This window comes from Beta vulgaris, chromosome 6 (assembly GCF_026745355.1).
Source record: "Beta vulgaris subsp. vulgaris cultivar EL10 chromosome 6, EL10.2, whole genome shotgun sequence".
NCBI classification, from domain to species: Eukaryota; Viridiplantae; Streptophyta; class Magnoliopsida; order Caryophyllales; family Amaranthaceae; genus Beta; species Beta vulgaris.
The window spans coordinates 4,797,349-4,812,613 of NC_079207.1; the positions used below are offsets into that span (position 1 = coordinate 4,797,349).

General features: G+C 32.6%; 1 protein-coding gene and 1 long non-coding RNA gene across 17 annotated transcripts; one reads left to right on the forward strand and one right to left on the reverse strand.

The window, feature by feature from the left end:
• Nucleotides 1-1,182: 1,182 nt before the first annotated feature.
• Nucleotides 1,183-2,720, reverse strand: LOC125499043 (jacalin-related lectin Calsepa-like). The gene is made up of 4 exons (XM_048647446.2): nucleotides 2,617-2,720; nucleotides 2,117-2,330; nucleotides 1,729-1,986; nucleotides 1,183-1,376 (listed from the first exon to the last, which is right to left on the reverse strand). Exons 2-4 carry the CDS (start codon nucleotides 2,180-2,182, stop codon nucleotides 1,353-1,355), a joined length of 348 nt encoding a protein of 115 aa, XP_048503403.2. The 5' UTR covers nucleotides 2,183-2,330; nucleotides 2,617-2,720; the 3' UTR covers nucleotides 1,183-1,352.
• Nucleotides 2,721-7,061: 4,341 nt separating this feature from the next.
• LOC104890146 (uncharacterized) lies at nucleotides 7,062-15,107 on the forward strand. 16 transcript variants are annotated; one of them, XR_008969806.1, is made up of 9 exons: nucleotides 7,062-7,296; nucleotides 7,495-7,638; nucleotides 8,147-8,272; nucleotides 8,478-8,589; nucleotides 9,462-9,612; nucleotides 9,921-10,048; nucleotides 11,470-11,523; nucleotides 12,085-12,292; nucleotides 14,650-15,107. It is a non-coding gene; the product is annotated as an uncharacterized LOC104890146 (long non-coding RNA). The 16 variants fall into 16 exon arrangements; XR_008969805.1 differs by having other exon boundaries at nucleotides 7,067-7,296; nucleotides 9,557-9,612; XR_007275109.2 differs by lacking the exon at nucleotides 9,462-9,612 and having other exon boundaries at nucleotides 7,072-7,296; nucleotides 7,449-7,638.
• The last annotated feature ends 158 nt before the right edge of the window (nucleotides 15,108-15,265 follow it).

The window sequence follows — 15,265 nt, forward strand, 5'->3', positions numbered from 1 at the left end:
TTCCTTTATTACTTTGCCGGACCACCACAAGGCGGCATTAATAACTCCAACACGCGGGGATCGGAGCAGTAGGTGTACCACGAAACACTTCAAGGAAAACAGGTGGATCGAGAGAAAAGAGAGACACGAGCTTAGATCAATTCCTAAAATGACGAAAATAGTAGGTGAAATTGGTGATATCTCGTTCGATTTTTATCATCTTCTCTATCTTTTGTGGACCTTTTTCAGAGATTTGTCATCAATTCATCATCAAATTCATCATTTCCTCTAATTTCCTATATTCTGATTTCTGAGTGTTCTTTCTCGATTTTTTTGTATTATGTTACAACTAAATAACACTCAGAATTCAGAAAAATGTATTATGAGTACAATTAAATCAGAATTGATCTAATACATCAATTTCCTCTAAAATTCGAATACTCAGAGCATCTTTCTCGATTTTTATGTATTATGTTATATTCTCATTTTTATGTTGTATTACATATGTTGTAGTTATTTAGTTGTAATTTCCTATATTCTGATTTTTGAGTGTTCTTTCTCGATTTTTCTTTTTTGACTTTTCATATTTCATTGTTTCAAATTATCTCTGTTTTGATTATTGATTGAGGTTGAATAATTTTAAATTTCTCTATTTTCTGGTTTGAGAGCTATGTGGTTTGATGAGTAATTTCTAATTTTTTGATAATTTTAGAACCGAAAATGAACAACTCAATAATAAAATGAGACAAAACAAAATTAAACATGCCCAAAAACAAAAGTTAACATATAAGGTTAGTTAACCCTTGAAATATATATAGTTAACTTAGATGTGAAAGAAGTTACTCTTATAGCATATAAAGTTCCCCTAAAAGTGCTAAAAGTTACCCTTGAAATATATATAAAATTATTCTAAACTTGCCAAAAGTTACCCTAAAAATGGTAAAAATTATTCTAAAAGTGGTAATAGTTACTCTTATGATAAGTAAAGCTATCCTTGAAATATATAGAACTATCCTTAACATAATAAAGTTACCCCAAAACTGGCAAAAGTTACCCTAAAAGTGTTAAAAGTTACCCTAAAGGAGTTAAAAGTTACCCTAAAGGAGTTAAAAGTTACCCTTATTTTCAGTTTTCAGATTAAGAACGGTTTTCAGCGGATCCCGCCCCTATATATATATATGTTAATTAAGTTGAAATAATAAATTACCAACAACGTAACAATAATACATTCACTCAAGTTTATGATTACAATCACTCTTAGCTTGAGAGGCCACTCATATAATATAAGTACTTCTTATTGTGGCTTATTGGAAACAAAAATAAAAGTAGATATCCCCATTGGCTGAATACAGTAGCCTAAGACTTGGAGAACGTCATTCATTAGCGCTCGAAAATTCCTGAATTTGACATGGAGACCAATGAAAGGATTAGCTATAATTATAAAAAGTAATAAAAATAAAATTAATAATGCAGCTAGGTAGGGAAAAATAAGGATGAAAAGGTAAGGAAAATCTCCTTTATATATTTAGTAACAGGCTCATTTTATAGCTGATACATAAGAAAAACAAAAGTGATATATATATATATGCATGGAGTATAATCTTCATTTTGCTTATTATATATATTTGCTCATGTATAGCCTCCAAATGAGCAAGAATGTAACCTTGATATACTATACTATAGACATGCAATAATACTCAGATGTAACATGAAATTTAGATATCTAAAGTAGGAAATATATCTTATTACCTTCCTCACGAGAAGTCCAATTGACTCGATATAGCCGTCGCTCCTTCCAAAAACTCCAACAACAGGACCATCAGTTATGTTTGGCGATGAAAAAGCAGTTAAATTATCAACATCCTTTCCTTGTCCATATGGTCCATATCCTTGAGGATTGAAATTGGTCTGAATCTTCAATGTCGCAACATCAACTTGCTTCCGATCTCTATCGTTTCCATACGTTCCACTAACACCGGTTAGGTATTCACCATCCTTGAGCACAATCTATGTTTATAGATACATGCATGTATGGATGGAAAGCAAAAAGACAAAAAGTTTGCATTAGATAGTGATCTAAATCAATGCAAAAAAGCTATTAGTTTCCAAAGACATGAAGATACATGCATGTATTCACCTGATTAACAAAGTGTGTGCTGGTTTGGGCTAGTGCCACCGATCTGCACAGTCCTGGTACTTCCATCAGGCTTAGCTATCACAAATCTGATTCCATCCACAATGTATCCACTGTCCACTGTTAGTGTAGTGAAACGCTCACCATCAGCAAGTTGAACGCGATAGTTTTCCGGCAATTGAGAACCATACGGCCCGTATTGTTCAATCACCTGCCCCTGTGAAAGTTTACAAGAACATTTAGAAAACTAAAATTTGCATGCATGCATGCTATTAGAGTATGGTAAGTATATTATATTAGAGTCCTAGACTAATAAGGAAATGAATATAATTACATGTCAATATAATATAATATACTTACCATAATTCTAATACATGCTAACAAAAATATAAATAAGACAATTAAAAGTGGGTAAATAGATTGGAGAATAGAAATACTTATTCATCAACTTTGCATAAAGAGAAATATAGAAAAAAGAAAGACTAAGAAAGCCAAGTACTCACGCTAGCAACTGCTTGAGCCATTTCTTAAATTTGCAGATTAGCACGTAGGTTTTAGTAGTAACTTTGCTACTAGGATATGGTTTCTTGTTCTCTCCTGGATGATGTTTGTATCTATTTATACATATATACCATGAAGAGGCCAAGAGGGCAAAGTTGTGATTTTTACTCCACAAAAGAACATATTCTCTTGGACAACTTGTCTTTTTATATCCATAACTATTATATCGATCTATGTCTGCTTCTTTTCATTTTTATCCGTCCACACTACACGATAAATTTAAGACATGAATTTATGCGACTATGCATTAAATATTTAAACCAACAACTACAATTATTAATTAAATTACTTACTTATTAGTTATTACTTAAATATTGATGCTATAGCATGCATTCGTATGTGTATCAGTAGTGGCGGAGCCACAATTATTTTATTGGAGGGAATATCAGATTATATGAGAAAAGAGGTAGTTATAACAACCATAAAATCATCTCTAGTCAAGAAAAATTGATGCCATTAATTAGGGATGGTATTCAAAGCAATCAACTCAAAATAATGAGGGGTTATTACCCCTTCCCCCCCCCCCTACCTAGAATGATAAACAAAAATATCAATACTTGTACGAGCTCCAAAAATTAAAATCAGCTTCATTTTGATATAATCTGATTAGAGAATTATATTACTCTATTCAATCATATTTCAGTAAAAGAAATATTTTAAAAAATTTTAATTAATCAAACACTGTGGATAGTATGCTATATCTATTAAAACAAAGGGAAAAGCTATATGCAGCTCTAAGGGTTGTATATAAGAAGCTAAAAAGGAAAATAAGTTGCATTAATTGATCATTTATTACATCAGTTGATGCAAAATTTTTCCATAAAATCACAACTTATTCTATTTTAAGTAAAGGGCTGCATATAGCATAACCCTAAAAAAAATTAGAGGATTATATTACTCTATTATGCGTGCTAGCATGAAGAGCAACTAATGCTCCGTTTCGAAAAAGTCGATCAGAAGATAAGATCCATGATCATGACGCCGGGAAGGTGCCACAAGAATCCGCTTGCACATATTGCCATATTGCTGGTAGATCAAAGTTTTACAAAATCCATTCCAAAAGGTACGCGGAAAGACTTCTTTAGACTGAATCAGATTCTTTATCTCAAACAACTACCAAACTCTTGTAGATAAAATTGAGCAGGGAATCAATTCTCTGATCTACAACCTCAAGTATTAAAGGTAGAGATATGCATATAAACCACTACACGAGTTTGGATCTTCTATAGTTTTGATTTTAAAAACTCTACAAGGTGTGTGAGCCATTGATTTAAAAATTAAGGACTCATATTTGTGGGAGGGAAAAATTGGTGTGGATTTTGATGAGAAAAAATAAGGGGATTTCAGAAAGATTATATTTAAGTCATTGTTTTTTTATTCAATGTTTTATATTAGTCAGACTCTACGTTAAATAGTTGTTTTAGAACTCTAAAGGATCCAAACACCCACTACACCACCATCTTATTACTCTCATATAACTAATTAAAATGACATTAAGATTTTTTTTTTATCCATGGTAATGAAGGATACTTTTTTGTAGGGGGAGAAATCAAGAGTACTTTTTTTGTACTCAAAGTATATTTTTGTTTCTTATCATAGTTAAAAAAGTAATCCAAAAATTAGTATGTCCACAATAACAAACAATAAAATGATTCGATTGGACTTTACAGATCGTAAAAGAATATCAATACAATAATAGGAGACTACTCAAGCGCTTTCTAGTTGCTAGCACAAAAAGGAAAAAGCAATGTCTCCTGCAACCGAAAGAAATGAGAGAATAAGGAACAAAATAAATCATTTTAAAAAGAAAGAAAAAAAGAATCAAAAGAATATAAGATGAGATAAAAACAAGAAAATTTGTTCAAAACTTGAAAGTGTAGGTAGTAGGAGTTTCAATGATATATGTGAGTAAAGTTCCAGCTTAAGTTAGGGTGACTTGATTTGACTCGCAACTTCTCGCGTCAATCTCGAGCTAATTCGAGCTCACTTGAATTAAGTATTGACCGAGTATTGTCAAAGCTTTCACCGAGTCAAGTTAATTCACTCTTTCCGAGTTTTAATCTAGTCAACCTCGAGTAGCTCATAAATTACAAAAGGAATGTCCAAATCAAAATCGACACTCAAATAAAACTATCGAAAATTGGTATAGGAAAAACTAGGTCGTCACTAGTCTCCTAAAATCAAACAAACCTAACTAAATCATTAAACTAGGTAAAGTTAAAAACTTAAAAATTCACTTACAAACTACAACCTATAAAAAATTGACTTGAAATCAAAGTGTCCACTTTCTTTACAATTTATGAAGTACTTTTCTTAATTTAAAAATCAACTAAACAATTATAATATTAGAAATCATAAATAAATTCAACAAAATTTCTATTTTGTTCATAGAATTTAACTTTGAAAAGTACAAAAAAAAAACAAAAAGAATAGTGTAGACTTAAGTTACATAAACTAAACCAATCAAATTTTCCAACCAAAAACAATTATACTTCGTATGTCTAATGTTCAAATTTTGACTCCTATGCCGAAGAAATCGAGTTTTTGTTTTGATAAAAATTCAAGCACACATCGCGTGCAAAAAATTCTAGTTGATCATTTATTAATTGCTTGATGCAAAAAAATTTCATAAATTCACAGCTGATTTCCATTTTATATAGTGTATTTATGTCTTATATGCAACCCTAAGGGCTGCATATAGCATAACTCTAAAATAAATTAGAGGATTATATTTCTCTCTTATGCTAGCATGAAGAGCAACTAATGTTCCGTTTTGAAAAGTCGATCAGAAGATAAGATCCATGATCATGCTGCCGGGAAGGTGCCACAAGAATCCACTTACACATATTGCCATATTGGTACTTGGTAGATCAAAGTTTTACAAAATCCATTCCAAAAGGTACGCGGAAAGACTCCTTTAGACTGAATCAGATTCTTTATCTTAAACAACTAATAAACTCATGTAGATAAAAATTGAACAGTGAATCAATTCTCCGATCCACAACCTCAAGTATTAAAGGTACAACTATGCATGTAAACCACTACACGAGTTCAGATTCTCTATAGTTTGATTTTAAAAACTCTACAAGGTAAGCCATTGATTTTAAAATCAAGGACTCATATTGGTGGAAGGGGAAATTAGGGTGTGGATTTTGATGAGAAAAAATAGAAGGGATTTTAAAAGATAATATTTGAACCATTGTTTTTTTTATTCAATGTTTAATGTTAGTCAAACTCTACCTTAAATAGTTGTTTTAGAACTCTATAGGATCCAAACACCAACTACACTACCATCTTATTACTCTCTTATAAGTAATTAAAATGACATTAAGATTTTTTTTATCCATTGGTAATGAAGGGTACTTTTTTTTGTAAGGGGAGAAATCAAAAGTACTTTTTGTACTTAAAAGTATATTCCTGTTTCTTATCATAGTCAAAAAAAAAAAAAAAGTAACCCAAAAACTAGCATGACCACAATAACAAATAATAAAATCATTAGATTTGACTTTAACAGATCGTAAAAGACTATTATTACGTACGATAATATATATATTTAAATTTGATTTCAGTTAGTGTTATATTTTTTTAATTATTATCGTGAAGACGGGGTTGCTCTTTATAGATAAGACCTGGAGCAAGAGGAAATAGTTATCATGAATTAAAAAGATAATTAAAAAAATCTCATTTATGACCGCTGAAGGTAACATTCTGCTAAAAAAGAAACAATTAGAGTTTGAGATACAAAGTAATTCATTATCTAAAAGTAATCCCTTTAAATTGTAGAGTGACCTCTTTAACTTACAAAGTCGCCTCTTAAGTTACAAACTAGTTATTACACCCGAGTATACCCGGGTTAAAAAATATTTTATTTATTAATATAATACTTTATGATAATAACACAAAATACAACTTAGCCTGGTGGTTAAAACTTTAGTATATGTACTTGAGGTTTCGGGATCAAACTCTATACTACGTAATTTCTAAAAAAAAGTATTGTCCATGGATTACATGAATTAAAACTTCCTAAGAATAGTGCCACGTGACACAGTTTCTTGTTTATGCACGCTTTTTAATATATTTATATAGATAAGGTGGGTCTTACCAAAAAAATATTGCAAAATAATCTTCCACGTGACTTATCAATTAGAAAAAGAAGAATAGGGGACTACTCAAGCTCTTTCTAGTTGCTAGCACAAAAAGAAAAAGCAATACCGAAAGAAATGAGAGAATAAGGAACAAAAGCATTTTAAAAAGAAAGAAAAAAAGAATCGAAAGAATATAAGATGAGATAAAACAAGAAAATATGTTAATCTTACACCCTTAAAAAGTTGGAAGTTGAGCACTATTCATTTGAATAGTGTTCTGAGTCACAAAAGCATGAAAAACACTATTCCTAAGCCTTGGCAAATCTTAGCCCTCCATCTTTCCTTCCATCTCAACCGCACATTCCTTCCTTTCTCTCCTCTTCTTCACGTTTCTTCTTCACGCCTCTCCTGACTCTCCTCTCTCCTCTCTCCTCTCTTTTGTTGTCTCTCTATCCTCTTTCTCTGTTTTTTTTTGCCATTGCGATGGAGTTATGGAGCGCCATTAAAGGTGATTCTCTACTAATTAAAAAATTATAGGTGATTCTCGCTCTCTTTTTCAATCTAACGTGTATATCGTGTTTTTCTTTGGATTTTTTCTTTGTGGTAGTCATATTTTCAGTTTGGATTCTTGATTTTCCTTTTCGATTTTTGTATTTTTTTTCTTTTAAAAGTCTTTAATCAAATTTTAGGGTTTGTTCTTAGGAATTTCAGCTTCTCTCTTCATTCATCATTCAGATTTTAGGGTTTGTTCTTAGGAATTTCAGCTTTTCTCTCAAGAACACAATTCAATTTCATCGGCACTTCGCATCAAATTGCCTTTACGGGATAATCGAGCTCTTTCGACGAGATTTGGAACTCGAATTTCGCAAAAATTGAAAGGTATGTTTACGAGTAATTCTTCATACACGCATTAAAATTGAACACATGTCTTTCTTATATATTCACACAAAGATGCCGTCAATGGCTAATTCATTCAATGAACTTTATGGGTTTTCGATTTTGGTGTGTTTTCTGCAAATTCTGGTTCATACTTTTGTGAATTTTGGAATTTATGTGGCTTTTGTTGCACAATTCAGTTCGATTCGCACAATTTAGTTCTATTGTGTGAATTGTTAGGTCGTCTTCTATAACAACATGCAACACAGAGTAAGCAAGTCTTAATTTCTTTCCATTTCCTTTTTCTTCATTTTGTGTGTGTTAGATCTCGTGAAATTTGAGTGCTTGTGGAGCAAGTTAGATCTAAAGTTTTGTAGTAGTATTTGCATCTGTTTTAATTTATTGATTATGATTTTCGTTATTTTTTTAAAACTACAACCTCCTTTTATCTACATCAGTATTTATGTTTTTCTTTGTTCTCAATTTTCGTTGTTTTTTTTCTGGGTTTTAGGAAGGAAATGCGAATTAGAGGAGAGACAAATTTAACCGATCGAGTTTTGCTGAAATGGGGTTTGAAGGTGAAGATCAGCTTCACTCAATTACTACAAGTTCTGTGAAACTCAAGCTTCCTAGAAAGGTCATTTGATTACTTGTTTAATCAGATTTAATTTTATTGAATGTTTTTTTTACTGTTTTAAGGCTTACTTTTGGTTTAATTTTTATGGGTTTTATGGGGGGAGAGGGGTGTTTCAAGTTTGCAGTTGAAGTGGCTGGTAAGCATTTTATTCTGTAAATAAACGTTTTTGTGCCATAATGATCTGAAACCATTGTTCTCTATGCAGTATATCCATCCAGACAACATGTTTGCTGAGGGAAATTCAAACCTTGAGCTGAAAAGAATTCGGGATGAATTCAAAATGCACGAGTCAGATTGTGGTTCAACATGTGCTCAAAGTAAGCAGGCTAACTTCATTATATTCATATTTCAATGTTGTTCCAGGTCTCCTAAGATTTAGTTCTTTGTAATTCTAAAAGTGCCAGAATAGAAATCATTTCCGTTTCTGGTATTATCTGGAAGTTTGCTGTTTGTTTGCTTTATTTTTATTTTTATGATATACTGTATTCCTAGAGTACCTAAGTTGAATCAATACTTTTGGTAGGTTGCAGATTTTTGACCAAATATATTAACAAAAATATTGTGATGTGTGTCATGTTGAAGAAAGATGGATGGTGGGAAGTTATCTTTCCCAGCTATGTGCAGATAATGCTCTTGTGGGTAATTTTATATGATGTCTCTTATGAGGAAGAATGGAATATCATTTGGAATATCCTTCTTCCTCCCTATGTCTTGGTGTGTGGTTAACAGTTTTTTTTTTTTTACAAGGTGCTGGCTTATTTGATGTGCATGATTGGGTGTTGACTTATAGTTGTGAATTTGTGATGTGTTGCACTTATGTTTTTAAGTATTTAACACTCATAATTACATTATGGGGACAACAAATACTTTGGCTACTTAGTTATATTCCTCCCTTTCCTTTGGAAGAGTGCTTTTCTGATACTCCCTATAAAATATTGATATATTTCCTTTTTGCGGATACTTATGCTCCGTTTGTTTGGGTCAAAAACATATTTTAATGGAATATGGATTTCTTTGAAACGATATATACCTAAGGAAAATACAATTGTATGGATTTCTTATTGGAAGCCCAATGTGACAATCAATTTGGTAGATGATTACACCAGGTGTGTAAAGTTCATCTATAGTTATCATAATTAAAGTTTCTTTCTCAAATCTCAATAGATTTCTGTCTTCCTCTTTTGCTAAGTGATGTAGTGACCAGTCTACACATTTTGGAGGACTGACTCTGGAAGGCAGTTAAATTCAATGATGATTTCTCATAGATATGCTGATTTCTCATAGATACTCTGGATTGTAAGCCCAAGTATGACTGCACCACTTTGGAATTTTGAGAACAAGTGAGCATTGTCGATGCACCTAATGCTATGTATTTGATTAAAAGTTTATGTAACTAATGATTTGATTACCTTTCTCTTCATTCCATAATAAGCCATTCTAGAGTGTCTTATAAAGATCTTCACACTTAATTTACATTGTTTTCCCCTTCTCCTTAACAATTTCAAACTTTCTTCTCTGTCTACCTACTTTCAACTTTAATTTCGTATAGCCTATAAGACTAAAATCTCTTCTTTCTTTCTCTACTGATTTTTGGGTATATATATCTGATTTTTTTCCTATGTTCATAATTATTTACCTAATATTGAAGGAAGGAAGAAGGAGTATTTAGGGTTTCGTCGGGCCAAGGATGATGATTGTAGACTGTCGAGGAAGCACTTGTCGACTGGTCTTATGGATATTTACAGATCTAAGTCACCTTAGCTTTTTGTTGGCAAGGTAAGAATTGCTTCTTATTCTTTTCTTTTTCTTCAATCCATTGTACTCTATTTTACTCATGTGTCATGTCTTTGTCTTGTGGCTCTGTTTTTGCATACTCATGTCTATGCACTGAAATCGCTAAGGTTCAAAATACATTGGAGCTTTGATTATTATAGCATATTAGTCATATACTTCTTATCCTTCAGTCATATACTTTTTCCCCAGCCTTGATTATTTCAGGAATATCCGTAATTATACATGATTATGCTGGTTATGAAGAAATCAATAAGGTTAGCAGTTTCAGATGCGGCCATTGATGCCTAAGACACGTTGGTTTCAGAGAGTAGGAAGGTGTTATGATGAGTATCCTAATTGTAAATAAATCAATAAAGGACATTCACTGCTCCACCTAATGAGGGACATGTCCATCCCGGTTTTGAAGCCCACTCATCATCAAAAAAAAAGTTAGCGGTACAGAAAAAATGTATTTTAAATTCGGAATAATTAAGTCTCTACCTCAGTATACCCTTCTGATCTTAGGGTTTTAGTTTGCCTTCCATATAAACCATTTGTATAAATACTGCCCCTCCCAAATAAGGTGTGCCTCTGAGTGTGGGTTGCTGAAGCTGGTAGGTTTTTTTGCTTCACCCCCTTTTGTTGTTGATTTCAAAATAGTTGATGGTTCAGTTAGTTTGTTAATACCTTCAATCATAGAGACAATTTGAGCTTGACATGAATTAATCTCTAAAGAAACTTACAAAGACTACTACAAACAAACATTTATAAAAAAAACTAACTTGACACATATGGACTGCCATTCAAAAGGGAAGATTACAACAAAAAATGCTATAGAATGTAGCTTGCTCTAGATTTTCAGCTTCACTTTGTTCAGCAAATTCTTGGAAATGCTTGCTGTTTTGTCTTTCAATTCCAAGCTTGAATCATGCTTTGCCTTGAAAATGGTAGATATGCCCTCTAATTCAGTGTTCAGTGATACAGTAACCATGGCCTTGCATTCCATGCAGAGTAGCATCTTACAAACAGTACCATTGGTTATGTTTGGTATGGTGCACACTGTCGCGTGAAACCTGGTTCTTAAAAACAAGCCTTCTGCCTGTAAATCCATGCTTATAGCCTGTGAGACTTTGTTTAAGGAGGCTAATACTAATGATGGATTAAAGTCTAAATGAAAATGACATTCTCTAACATGTTATTTATGTTGTGGTAGATCTAGACTTAACTTAAATTTGTTTGGCATGCCTTGTAACCTTTGTAGTTCATGCTTAGGAGCCTCGATAATTGTGTTTGTTCGCTTTTTGCTGAATTGAATGGAATATTAGGTTGCACTTTTTCCCCCTTGGTTGTTAACTATGTACATCTATTTGATACTTGTAAATTCTATGGTTTGCAAAACTGACTATCTCTTGCCTTTCCTGTAGGAATATCCTTGACTCTCATCAACCAGATTTAATCAGTTTACAAGGCAACACCTGGTAAGCTTTTCCTTGGCTCTCCTTCTGTAGCTTACTTAGATGTTTGTTTTAGCCATGCTTGCTCAACCGTGTTTGGTTTGGAAATGTGGTTGCTCTTTGATGTTGTCTTGTGGTTTAATCCTCCTTTTTTATTGCTTATTTTAGTCCGTGTTCCAGTATGCATGATTGCGCTCTCTTAGAGTCACCTGTTCCAACTTTTTTTTACTGCTTATTTTTGCTCTGTTCCAGTATGCATGATTGTGCTCTCTTAGAGTCACCTGCTCTGGCTTTTCACAAAATAAAAATGTAGTGCCTTCTATGTGTTTGGAAAATGCAATGGATATCACTGTTGGACATGTTGTATTGCTTGTGGTCCTTGGATATTAGGAGATAAGTCTTTCGTTTGAGTATGAATCTAAATAGGTTTATTGTTATGTATATATATATGCAAAGAGATTTTGCTTGGTGTTAGAAATAATGGTTTATTGTCTACTTACAAAATAGAGGGACAAAGAAGAATTTTTTTTAGATATATTGGTGTTAGAAATATATGCGCAGTTTGAATATTAATTTTCATTTCAGATCAGTCGTTTGTCTAGGAAAAAATGTTTGCTTCGCGATGTTTATGGATGAAAAGACTTTAAACTATTTCTCCAGAAGGCCATATACCGGACAGAATGGGATTCATTTGTCAGTGGAAGGTCGTCCTGGTGAAAAATCTTCCTTATATGGACATGAGGAGAGGGAAAATTCCAAAGCTGTTGTGTCATAGACTTTTCCCTTCAGCAAGGTAAGAATGTGCATTATGGAGGTTTTGCTTTCTGTTTATCATGGTGTTTTACTTTGAGTATCCACCGTCATGTAGATGTATGTAGATGTTAGCTGTGATTGTGAATGTATCTTAAAGTTGAGTATGGTTGAGTAGAGATAAATGTGTCAACTACATGGAACTTATTTGCCACATTTTGTTTGCTGGAGTTTATGTGAAGTAGAGTGAAGTACATATTTGAATATACTTTTCTTCATTTGGGGACTCATTTTTAATTTTTCATTGTTTGGAGATTAACACTGGGGGAAGTTAGATTCCGTTGAGCTAGGTTGATACTTTTTTTAAAAAAAATTATTCACTTTCCTACTATAAACGTTTACCTTTAAAAAAGTAAAATTAAGCCGACTAAACAAAGCTAATTGTATAAATTAAAAAAACAGGAGATAGAAAGTACAAATTAGAGTAAGGCTCTTGACTGTTGAGGCGTATTATGGCTATTTTCTTAGAGGAATTCATGAATATCTCTATTCTCTTCAAGAACAAACTCTAATCTTGGCTAACAAAATTAGAGGCCTCGACAAATGAGATTGAGCAGAAGGGTTGCATAAGATTTTAAAGTCTAGGTAAACTCATTACTTTATATTCATTTCTCTACTTATAAACCAAGTGAAACAACTCTCCTAATAAATGGCTAATTATTTTAGAATGACTTGAAATACAAATATGTCCTCTATTTTAGGGATAGACTAAAAGGAGCATTGTTTTGATATAATGTTAATTGTTTGCTATTTGGCTTACTGCTTTTTTTTTTATTTCTTCGGGGGATGGGGTGGGGACTGGGTTGAGGTAACTTTTGACCATGTTATGTTGGTCTGTATTAACTATTAATCGCATATGATTTATATTTCACTCGGTTTAGGAATGTATAATATGGTTTAAGCAAAGTCATTTTTATCTTAGAACATCGAGGTCCAGATGCATTGTAATCAATAATGCAAAGATTTTTTAGTCACTTAACTAGCTGCAAAATCTTCCCAAAAAACTAGCAGATTCTAATCAATAATGCAAAGATTTTTTAGTCAAATTTTATAATCTTACCTATGATACAGACTTAAGTTAATTAGTTAAATAGTAGAGTACTGATTGCGCTAAGAACAATTTATGAAGAGGGAAGCATTTTCCATGAAACTAGCTTCATTTTTCATGGGTATATTTTGAGTTTACATTGATATTTTAGTGGTCAATACAATGAGCTAATTTTGGAGTTCAATTTGCAGCTAATAATCCTCTTGAATTTTGTATTTTCTTTTATATTTTTGAATTAAGTAGGTATTTTTTTTAAAAAAAATCTAAACTCCCCGAAATCTTATTTCTCTGGCCATCATCGGTCCCCAAATGATGAAGGGTCAAAGGTGAATCTGCATATGATGAAAATTATGAAAGATAAGTCCCTAAAAGTATATTTTACCACATATGATGAAAATTATGAAAAGTAGTGACGAAGGTCATATCTGTTTATTACTAGATCTGTCTTGGGATTTTTTTTCTTAATCTAGAAAATAATGTTGCATTAAGCTGTAGTAACTATTTTATTCAAAAAATCCCCCAAAATTTTGTGATTTTAAGTATCTTTCTTGTTTATCTGCTTGTATCTTCCCGTTGATCTCTTTAAAAACAGAAGGATGTTATATGATGCTATCTAGCTATTGGCTGGCTAGCTAACATATTGTTTATCTTTCATATAGTACTCTGATATTTTGACATGTTAAACTTGACTATTATTGATCTTTTTATCCTTTTCTCCATCCTTTTCTAAGTATTATTGTTCGACAAATTGAAGGGCTTTAGCTTGCACAACAATCACCCGTATTTGAATCTGCCACTTGCTAAGTACATAGTTAACTAAGCCAGATGTTTTAATTGTTTTTGAAATCTTAGTGACTAGGTGAGCATTGTATAGGGTGTTTCTGGGTAAGGAATCTGAAATGTAGGAGCAAAATATTGGAGTCTAAGCCATGTTGAAAAAGTGATTGTCATATTCTTGTATTTCCATAATAATATAATTAATGACATTCCTGATTCCTTCAAAGCACAGGTCAACATGTGCTTGTGATACACTTGTCTTTGGGGGTTGCCACAACAATGATTTTGGGGTCTTGTGGAGATAACAACAAACTTTAAGAATTTCAGGCCTTTTTTTCCTTTTACTGACCTGATCGGTGTAATTATATTTTAAGCTTCTTATGAACATTATGATGCTCTCAGCTATTATGAGATATCCCATGGAAATCCTACTAGATGTAGGATGACACTTGATAAGCCATAGATATACTTGGTAGTTTTTGAGTGCCAATAACTGAGCATTTGTCACATGGCAGGTATTCAATTTGGTTGGATAGCAAGTTGGACTCCAACGTGATCCTCTGTTGTTATTGGAGCACTTCTTATGGAGAAAGTCATTGTGTCTGGGAGGAGATGGATCGGAATAAGAAGCTTAACAAATACAACCATACCGTTTTTCTTCAAGGCAATGCATCGCAGTGAGAGACCATGTCATTTTTCTTCTCTTATTTAGCTAGCTTATTCTGACAGCTTTACGCTATCTTACATCTGCTAAATGATCTTGTAGTTCAATTGTATGCTAGAACCGGTGATCAGAATAGTTGACTGCCACAAACGTTTACAGTATATGAATTTGATGCCAATGTGAAGGGTGCCATTGTGCTTAAGGGTAGGAATGGTCATTGTTGTCAGATATTCTACTTTTCAACTGTTTGCCCTCATGAGATATACGAATCTCACTTTTTATATAGCCTTATACTGGCTTTTAGCAAGATTATCATTCCACAAATAGGTAGGAGGGAAAGACTATAAAAATCTGTATGGAAATACGAAAATTTCAAGGAGATGAAAATTGAAGACGAGCATTACTTGGTAATTGGGTGCTCAGTTTGGCATAACAATCAATAGATATATCTTAGTGAAGTATTAGAC

Bases quoted from the DNA above. Each gene is read 5' to 3' on its own strand.
- LOC125499043 (XM_048647446.2), bottom strand. From the start codon at position 2,182: ATGGAAGTACCAGGACTGTGCAGATCGGTGGCACTAGCCCAAACCAGC. The intron at 1,987-2,116 runs GTGAATACATGC...CTATAAACATAG, and splicing joins GCACACACTTTGTTAATCAG to ATTGTGCTCAAGGATGGTGA. The intron at 1,377-1,728 runs GTAATAAGATAT...TGTCAAATTCAG, and splicing joins TTGGACTTCTCGTGAGGAAG to GAATTTTCGAGCGCTAATGA.